This window comes from Morus notabilis, unplaced genomic scaffold (genome assembly GCF_000414095.1).
Source record: "Morus notabilis unplaced genomic scaffold, ASM41409v2 Scaffold1169, whole genome shotgun sequence".
Taxonomy (NCBI): Eukaryota; Viridiplantae; Streptophyta; class Magnoliopsida; order Rosales; family Moraceae; genus Morus; species Morus notabilis.
Window position 1 is genome coordinate 254,886 of NW_010357151.1, and position 10,176 is coordinate 265,061.

The 10,176-nt window shown below is 32.7% G+C and overlaps 1 protein-coding gene across 1 annotated transcript in view; it reads left to right on the top strand.

The window, feature by feature from the left end:
- The first annotated feature begins 7,960 nt into the window (after positions 1-7,960).
- The window catches only part of LOC112092035 (G-type lectin S-receptor-like serine/threonine-protein kinase At2g19130), a 2,701-nt gene continuing 485 nt past the window's right edge, over positions 7,961-10,176 (top strand). Inside the window, exon 1 of the mRNA XM_024167150.1 lies at positions 7,961-10,167. Coding sequence (XP_024022918.1) covers positions 7,961-10,167 — 2,207 coding nt within the window. The remainder of the gene's footprint in view (positions 10,168-10,176) is intronic.

The following is a 10,176-nucleotide window of genomic DNA, read 5'->3' on the forward strand; positions in this document are numbered from 1 at the left end:
TTAATGGATTTTACCTAGCTTTAATTATGAATTATTTATGGAGGATTGATCTATATGTAATGACTATATCAAATGGACACTTTAAAGTTTGGAAGTAAATTATATCTATAATTATGATAGTGCAATTCTAAGTTTATAGTGGAGTAACTTTTATAATTAATAGAAAAAATTAATTAAGGAGTTTTAATTAATTATTAATTTTATTGGATCTTGGAATTATAAGTTCATGAGTCCTCGCGTCATCCTTGTAATCCTACAAGACACTAAGGGTAAAATGAGAATTTTAGAATTATAGAATTCTAAAATAAAACGCTCAAGAATAATTAATTGAAAATTAATTATAAATTAAATAATGTGATTATTTTGATTTTTGGAACACACGTGTAGAGGTGTCCACATGGTGTATACACCATATGCAGTGTTGATCCCTTTGGAATTCAGTTATCCGATTGACTTATTTGATAAGTTGTCCAATTGAAATTCAAATTAAATTAAGTTTGACTTAAATTTAAATTTAAATTTTAGTCAAAATTAGACTGCAGGATAAAAATAAAATTTTGTCTTCTTCTCTACCTGCTATTTGCTCCTACCACAGGGAGGAATCTCCTTCTGGTGGTCGGCCATATGGGATAGGGAAAAGAGTGGATTTTGTTTTCAAAATCAATTAGAAGTGAAAGATAATTATCAAGCTTTATCTTGGAGATAAAGTTTAGACTTCTTCTGAAAATTTAACTACTACTCTATAAATATGAGATTGCAGAAAATTAAAGAACCCAATTTTTGCTCTCCCTAGTATAGGTGGCTGAATTTTATAGAGTTAGGAAAGGAAAAATTTTTTCCCAAATTTCACGTCGTGTATATGTTGGCGTTCGTGAAAAACGTGAGTGTTTATTTGCTAATCCCATTTTATTTCTGGTGTGCCCACACATACGTCTTCGTAGATTTAAGGAATTGACAAGAAAGATTTGGGCCTTGTTCAGTTGCATTTTTTAGTTATGGTGACTTGACTGTAAATCTTAAGTTAAATTTATTTAATTGTTAACTTGAGTTGAAGTTATAACTTGAGTTTGTGTTTGGATGTGCATATTTGAGTTATGATTTGAATTAAGAATCTATTTGAGTTTGTGTTTGAGTGAGTCAAAACTTAAATTTGTATTTAGATAGTAATTTAATAAAAACTCAATGGTGATGAAAAATTTTAATAGGGTATATGGGTGGAGTTTTATTTGTCTTTTCGTTGTGAACGCATAGAAAAAAAATCATCTCAATCGGAATTAAAACGAAAAAGTTATGACGTTTTTAAGAACTTGAGTTGAAGGAGAAACTTGAACTCATATTTTAGCACCAAACTCAAGTTAAAACTTGAGTTAAAACTCAAGTTTAAACTCAAATTTTACAAACGAACATGAACTTGAATAAAGTTGTAACTTGAGTTTAATTTTTTTTTTAGTTTTACTCAAAAAGAACAAGCCATTGGGTATTCTAAACAAATTTAGAGCGAGAAACGTTCGTGGTCAAAGAACTCAAATTATCGATTTAATCATTTGTTAAATAAATAAATAAATTTAATTAATTTATTCGTACATAAATTAATATAATTTATAGAGTATTTTAAAATTTTATAAAAATTTTTATTATATATAATCCGTTAAATACACACTTTCGTATTGAAAATCATTTTCAAAACTAACACTAAAATCATACAAATTCATAGGGTAAACGTGTAAAATAAGGCGCCGTTCATTTTACTGATTCGAGTTTAGAATTCGAGTTTTGTTACAGTAAAAAGTTTACATAAACAGTCACATCTAACTTTTTTACTATAGTAAAAAGCACCCACATAAAATTATATCTCAACTTAAATTTTAAACCCGAATCAGCAAAATAAACGGGGCCTAAATTAAGTGGAAGAAGCATAGTAAACAACCGCCATCATAAAACATCCTAGGAGTTCCCGAGTAAGGCTCCCACCAGCCACTTTCACGTCTAAACCGTGTCACAATTTCATCCATACAACTACGGTTTACCCTTTACTGTTGAAATAAATTATTTACGGAAGAAAAAACAACAGATTTTAGTCCCAAAACACAAATATAACAAAGGTAAATAATTATGGATACTCTTTTTTTTTTTTTCAGTTTAGCCTTTAGATATTTATTTTTAAAGGTCTAATCTAACATTTATGAAATATAAACTTTTAACTCATCTGTTAAAAAATGCCAATCCCTTCTGCATTTTTTGGGATTTCGACCAAAACGTGGTCGTTTTAGTAGAAATCGACCCCCCTCCCCCCTAACTTTTTTTTTTTTTTTGGTTTTTTCTTTTGTTTTTAGACTTTTGCAATTTTTTTTTTCTTTTTACTTCCTTAAAAGCTTATATATGTTAAATTCCTCCTTTCTTTATTTTTATTTTTATTTTTTGCTTTTTGCTAGAAATGTTGATTGCTCCCATACGGTTTCAACCACAATGCCACAGTCACTGTTCGGGCATTTCCACCAAAACGATTAATCTTTTTTTTTTTTTTAATCTTTGTCCTAAAACTTTATTTTATTTTTTACTTTTAATTTTTACCTTAAAACTTATATTTCTTCATTTTGGCCCTTTTTTGACTTTTTAATTTTTTCCCGGTAACTTTTTTTTTTGTTTTTATTCTTTTTGCTGTAAATTTAGTTATTTCTTCATTTTAATCATTTTTTACCTTTTTTAAAATTTTTGTCGTGAAATTTCATTATTTGGTTTTTGTTATTCTAAAACTTATTTATTTCTTCATTTTGGTCTTTTTTTGATATTTTTTAATTTTTGTTTTATTTTTCGTTTTAGTTCCTTTTACCATGAGAGTTATTTATTTCTTTGTTTTGACCATTTCTTACCCCTAATTTTATTTTTATCCTAAAACTTTATTTTTTACCATTTTGATTGTTTTTACCCTAAAATTTTTTTATTTATTCATTTTAGTCTTTTTTACCCTTTTTTTGGCTTCTTGCCCTTAAAATTTATTTTTTTCATTTTTGAGATTTTATATTTAAATTTTATATGCTTTAAATAATAACATAATAATTAAGACTTAACACACAAATTACTCATCACGTACAAACACAGATTGCTCCTCACGTACAAAGCACGTGGACTTCAACTAATAAAAGAAGAAATGCTAATGAAAATTAGAAATGCCAAATATTAGCAGCGACATGCGCTTGCTTCTCAAGTCTCAACCAAACTCTTTGCCTGTTTTATCAAAGTGATCTGATCATGTGACATAATAAGCCAATGACTTTTTACATGTACTTTGCTAAACCTCTTAGGGGGCGTTTGGTAGATAGATCCAGAATCATGATTTTAGATTCTGATTTAGAAGTGTTTATTTACAGTGATTCTGAATCAGTGTTTGGTTTGAATATCTGATGTGATGTTTTAAACCAGAATCACTCATGATTTTAAAACCACCTCCCTCTTGATTCAAGGTGATTCAAACCCCTGTTTTTGAATCATGGTTTCAAAATTATGTAGTGCGTTTGGTTGGTGTATTCGTACAATGATTCGAATCATGATTCGTGATTCATTACAGTATTTTCTCACACAAAAAATTCACGTAAATCGAGAATAATTCTGAATCATGATTCTGAATCCATGAATCAAACGTCACAATGATTTAAACCCAAAATCATGAATCATAATTCTAATTCCAGAATCATGATTAGAATTAATCTGATTTAAATCCTCGTATCAAACGAACCCTAAAAGTTTGAAGTCTTCTAGTCAACCTCTTTAGTGGTGAAGTATATACCACTCACCACTGTTAATCTCAGACGCACGAGGACTATATTACTTTAAATGTTCTTTTCACAAGTCAAGTTTAAATTTTTCAATCTGAGTTAAGTTTGTTAATTTTTTAATTCCTAAATAATTTTGATAAATTACTTCGTGAATTTTGACCCCTTTTTTTCCTTTTATACTTTTAAGCCCTCATATTAAAATTGGCCAATTATGCTTGAAACTTTTCAAAGATAGTTACCTTTAAAATGCAAAATGTGCATAATTCTTAAGTGGTTTGCAACAACGGTGAAGATAATAATTTTCCTTCAATGTAAGGACTTTTGTAAAAATCTCAATTATATGAAATTGCAGAAATCCTGTGTCAATTTTATTGTCAAAGATCAAATAGTCAAAAAAAAAAGGTTTAATAATCAAAGTGATACAATACTCATAATAAAGGAACTATCAATGTCAATAATCTTTTTTTTTTTAATCAACAAGGAGCAAGGTACATTAGAAACCATAAATAGAACAAGTTTTCAGGTTATTGGCTATATTAGGCCCCGAACTATGAGTATTGTGACAATTTAGTCCATAAACTCTTAATTTTGATAGATTACTCCATGAACTTTTATTTTTCACAGTTTTGGTCAATGAAATTAAATTTACAATCGATTTCTAAAATTTAATAATTACTGAAATTAATCTTACTATCTTCTACTCTATTTTTGTAAGGAAAATCCTGGAAACCATATAACAAGAGCAATTAGTCAAAATAATATTTGCAGTATAAAGAGAAAAGATAGATTTCCTCGCGTTAAAAAGATCCCCAAACAAAGAAAAAACAAACTAAGCATTTCCGGTAAAAAAAAAAAAGAGGAAGCAAACTAAGTAGTGATCCATATTACTATCGTTGCAAATACAAGAGCAACTGATTTCATAAAGAGAGGATATCGTTATACGCCGGTTTATTTTTCGGTTTGAATCAAGGTTCAAACCTTTTTATTATAATTTTTTCTCATAAAAATTTAAATTTATTGTTAAATTTATGATTCATACCTATAAACCAAACAACACTGGCCCTATTTGGTAAGGGGATTCTGCAAGTTTGAGCTTGCCGGTTCAACAAAACCTTCATTCGGGGCTCCATAAAATAGATTTGAGTTGAGATCCATATGGAACATTTGAACCCACCTCAATCTCAAAAATGAGAACTTGGCTCCTCCTGAATTTTGCCCATTTAAACCCATATGATTTCAAAACATTTTTTTACGTATATGTTCAAACCATATTTTCAAATCATACAGAAATTCACATATGATTCAAACCCAAAAGATTCAAACCGCTCAAATTCGAACCCTTTTGCCTTTAGTCCAAAGCAACAAAATTAATAGGAGTATTTATCCCTAGTAACTTGAGATGTGTGTTATTTTCTTTTATCATTTTTTTGAAGAGAACTTTTATCATTTTCTTAATTACTGTAAAATCTCTTATAAAAAAAGGTTTCAAAAATATTTGTTGTTTTTTGGAAATTAAATGGATGTCCGGTTTTGACAACCCTTTTTTAATTAATAACCGAATTTTTTTTTAGGTAAATGGCTGATTCTTTTTTTTAGGTTAAATGACATTTCTAACGCAGTGATAAATCATTGATATATTAGGGTTTATGATTGATTGATTAATGATTTATTAATGATAAATCAGTAAATTATTAATTGAAACTGATTAATCACTGATCAGTGATAAATCATACATCAGTCAATCCTTTATTCACTATTTCTAAAAACGATTATTTTTCTAATTTAACGAAACTTAGTTTATTGACTTAAAAAGTCTTTTTTTTTTTTCATATAATCTTTATATTGTCAAACACCCACACAAAAAAAGAAGTTCATGGTTGCATGCATGGCGTATTTATAATTATGCACAAAATTCAACCACATTATGTCGAGTTGAAAACAACCCAAATAATCTTCTTCTTCATCTTCTTCTAAGCTAGATAGCTCAAAAAAGATCGAAACACAAATAAGAGAATAGTGAACCAACTCCTACTAAAAAATATGAAACGATCGAGATAAAAATTATAAAAAAAAAAAAAAAAAACTTAGTAAAAACAATAAGAGAGTTTCTCTTGTAAGACTAAAAAAATGAACTACTAATAATTTTTTACTTTTCAACTATCATATATGTATAAGAAACTATCTCTTTAGATTTTTTTTTAATTTAATATGATTTTAAATAAATTTAACAGTCAGAAACTGATCATACTAATAAGGAGACCTATCGAAAAAGTCTCAAACAATAAAAACATGAACAGGGTGCGTTTGGAACTCGTTCCAAAATGATTTTATTTTTTGTATGAAAATGAAAACGAAAACGTTTTCATTTTCATTTTGGAATCATTTCTAAAAATGAGTTTGGTAGTTTTGTTCCGAGATTGTTTTTAGTTTAAAAAAAACTGAAATTGTGTTTGGTGGTTTAATTTTTAAAAACATCTAATAATATTTAAAATAATAATATATTAAATAAATAATATGATTACCGTTTGGTTGGAGGATTCGTTCTCTTATTCGAATCATGGTTCATGATTCGCTACAGTATTTTTCCTCACAAAAAATACACGTAAATCGAAAAATAGTTCTAATCTCATGGTTCTAGTTCATGAACCAAACGGGCTCTAAAATAAATATATTAAATAAACATTATATACATGAAAACTATAGAAAAAATGGGAAGAAGAGTGTGGATTGCTGCGCAAAAAACCGGCCTGAATGACAACGGTGCTGAACTTCTAAAACCAAGCTCGAGAGTGGTACCTCTTAACTAAAGGAGGACCAGTCAATACATGACTGAGCCCCAGTGACGAGTTAACCACCGATGAAGCGGTATACACATCAAACAATAGAGCGATCATATGATAGATGAGCACACGTGGCCATCTATCAGTGGCGGATTTCATATCAAAACTATAAACATTTTGAAAATGATTACCGTTTCAGTCGTCGTGGTCGACGGGGAAGAAAGAAATGAATGAATGTTCTTTTAGGAAAATGTAGAATAATACACCTACCGAGACGAAAGCCAAAGGTGAGTCTCGTAGGTGGACGTATCGAACCGAAATAAGATCTCAGATTGACATCTTGATACACTAATTTACCAAAATAATAAATAGAGTCAATGGTGACTCCGCCGTGGGAAGAGCCGCTTCTTTCTTGCTTGATAGTGGGGGCTTCCATTCACCAACGCAGACTAAAAGTGCTCTCCGAACCGTGCTGGATAGTCACCCATCACACGGCTCTCAAACCCAACCTGTGGTGGATCCCGGCTGATGTCATTTCCAAATTCTTCGCCTGCATTGCTTTCAAAGGGCTACTCATAAACATCTAGTTTCACATCATGAAATATTCTCTTGACACGGCTATCTTCTAACTGGATAATTGCAACCTTCACTTCGTATCCGGATCCGGCTAAAAGAAAAATGGAAACTGAAAACGATCCTATATCGTTTTCAGTTTTTGTGACTTTTTGAGAATAAGTACAAAAAATGTGGGGGGAGGGGGAAATGTATATCGTTTTCGGTTTCTGTGACTTTTTGAGAATAAGTACAAAAACGTTTTTAATTTTTGTTTTTAAGAAATGCGGTACCAAACGCATTTTTGAGAGCATTTTCATTTTTTTATTCTTGAAAAATATGAAAAACATTTTTAGAAATGATTCCAAAAGGCACAAAGTGTCTTGGGTTCGGCGGAAAGTATTCATTAGGCCAAGTGAGGCAGGGTCATTGAGTATAAATTATGGATACGAATTAATGAGTGGATGGTTCATTAGATAATATCTTTAGTCTGCCAATACTAATTTCCACTCAAAACGTGTATTGTCCTCCATTACGATGAAGCGTAGCCATATCATATATTCAACAGACTTGGCCAAGAAGAAAGACTGAAGTGATTTATGTGAATACACGGCCTCAGCACAGAAAGTCTAGTTTTGGCCCTTTCACGCAATTGGAGGTCATTGTGGGATTTGAAAAATCTTCTCTTTGACTAGTGGTTCTGTCATTTTCTTACATCCAGGAAAAAAAAAAAAAAAAAAAAAAACAATAATAATTAAAGAATTAAAAGTTGGACAAGTTTCTTTGCTGTAAACTATAAGCCTTAGTTTAATAAGTATGTCCACATTGTCAACATAATAGTTGGAGCTCGCCATAATGGATAATATGACCAACCCCAGATACATGCTTGTTGTTCTCTTCCTGTTGTTGTTTCTAAAGTCCAAAATTTGCCTCGGGGCTGATTCCATCTCTGCAAATGAATCCCTCTCCGGTGGCCAAACTATTGAATCCGCAAATGGTGTCTTTGTACTGGGATTCTTCAAACCAGGTAAGCCTTCAAACTACTATATAGGAGTATGGTATAAACAAGTTACTCCCCAGACAATAGTCTGGGTGGCAAATAGAGAGAAACCAGTCAAAGATATATTTTCTTCGGAGCTGAAAATCTCAGATGGCAATTTAGCTCTTTTCAATGAGTCCAAAATCCCGATTTGGTCCACAAACAGGAGCTTTACTAGTTCTCCCGTAGTAAAAGCAGTTCTTTTGGATGATGGAAACCTTGTGTTGAAATTAGATGGATCCAATTCGTCCAAACTGTTATGGCAAAGTTTTGATTATCCAGCAGATACGTGGATGGCTGGTAGTAAGTTCGGATACAACAAGAGGACCAAACAGAAGAATCGTCTAATTTCGTGGAAGAATTCAGAAGATCCTGCCCCAGGCCTCTTCTCGCTTGAGCTAGACCAAAATGACAACTCATATGCCTTACTTTGGAATAGGTCTAGGAGATATTGGACCAGCGGATCTTGGAATGGTCGTATTTTTGACTTGGTCCCTGAGATGGTCGGCCCTAAGATTTACAATTTCAAATTTGTCACAAATGAAAATGAAAGCTACTTCATCCATTTTGTCGACAACTATTCCACAACTAAATCCAAGGTTGTGGTGGATGTTTCGGGGCAATTGAATAGCCGATTTTTGCTACCTACCGGGTGGACTGTGGCTTGGGCTTTCCCAAGACAACAATGTCAAGTTTATGCTCTTTGCGGGCCATATGGCAGCTGCAACGAGAACTACTCGCCGTTCTGTAATTGCTTGAGGGGCTTTGAACCCAAATCGCCGAGTGATTGGGCTTTGAAGGACTATTCTGGTGGGTGCATCAGGAAAACCAAACTTCACTGTGGGAATGAAAATCCTGCGAAGGGAAAGAGAGATAAATTTCTAGAAATGTCAAGCGTGTCGTTGCCTGAAAACAAGGAGTATGTGCTAGTTGATGGTAAGGTAGATTGTGAATCAACATGCTTAAATAACTGCTCTTGCACTGCTTATGCTTATCAAAGAAATGATTGTTCCATTTGGACGGGGGATCTGTTAAATCTACAGCAACTAGGAGCAGGTGATAGCAGTGGCACAACTCTCTACATTCGGCTATCAGCCTCAGAGTTCCCAAGACCGACTAAAACAAAAAGAATGACTATTGGTCTTCTTATGGGCTCAGCTACTGGGCTAGCACTTCTCATTGGCCTTGTCGTCTTTATAATATTGAGACAAAGAAGGAAAATAGCTAGAGCAAGAAAAGCAACAGGGGATTCTTTAGTTGCTTTTGATTACGGAGACTTGCAAAATGCGACAAAAAACTTCTCGGAGAAACTTGGTGGCGGTAGCTTTGGTTCAGTTTTTAAAGGTACACTCCCCGACTCTACAATGGTAGCAGTGAAAAAGCTCGAAAGTGTTGGCCAAGGAGAGAAGCAATTTCGAGCAGAAGTTAGCACAATTGGCACAATCCAACATGTTAATCTCGTTCGACTTCGAGGGTTCTGCTGTCAAGTTACTAAAAAGTTGTTGGTCTATGAGTGCATGTCCAGTGGCTCTTTAGCTTCTCACCTTTTCCAACAAAACAATTCAGAAGTCTTGGATTGGAAAAGAAGGTACAAAATTGCATTAGGAACAGCAAGAGGGTTAGTTTATTTGCATGAGAAGTGCAGAGACTGCATCATACATTGCGATATCAAACCCGATAATGTTCTTTTAGATGCAGAGTTTTGTCCCAAAGTGGGAGATTTCGGTTTAGCCAAACTCATTGGGAGGAAATTCAGCCGGGTGCTGACAACCGTGAGAGGGACAAGAGGTTATCTCGCACCAGAGTGGATCACTGGAGTGGCGATAACGCCCAAAGCAGATGTGTACAGTTTTGGAATGATGCTTTTCGAGCTTGTATCGGGGAGGAGAAACTCTCAGCAAATGGAATCAGCCGGAAAATTGAAATACTTCCCAAGTATGGCTATAAGTGCCATAGTCGAAGGCGGTGATGTGCTTAACCTATTAGATAAAAGGCTGGAAGGTAATGCAGATTTAGAAGAGGTTGAAAGAGT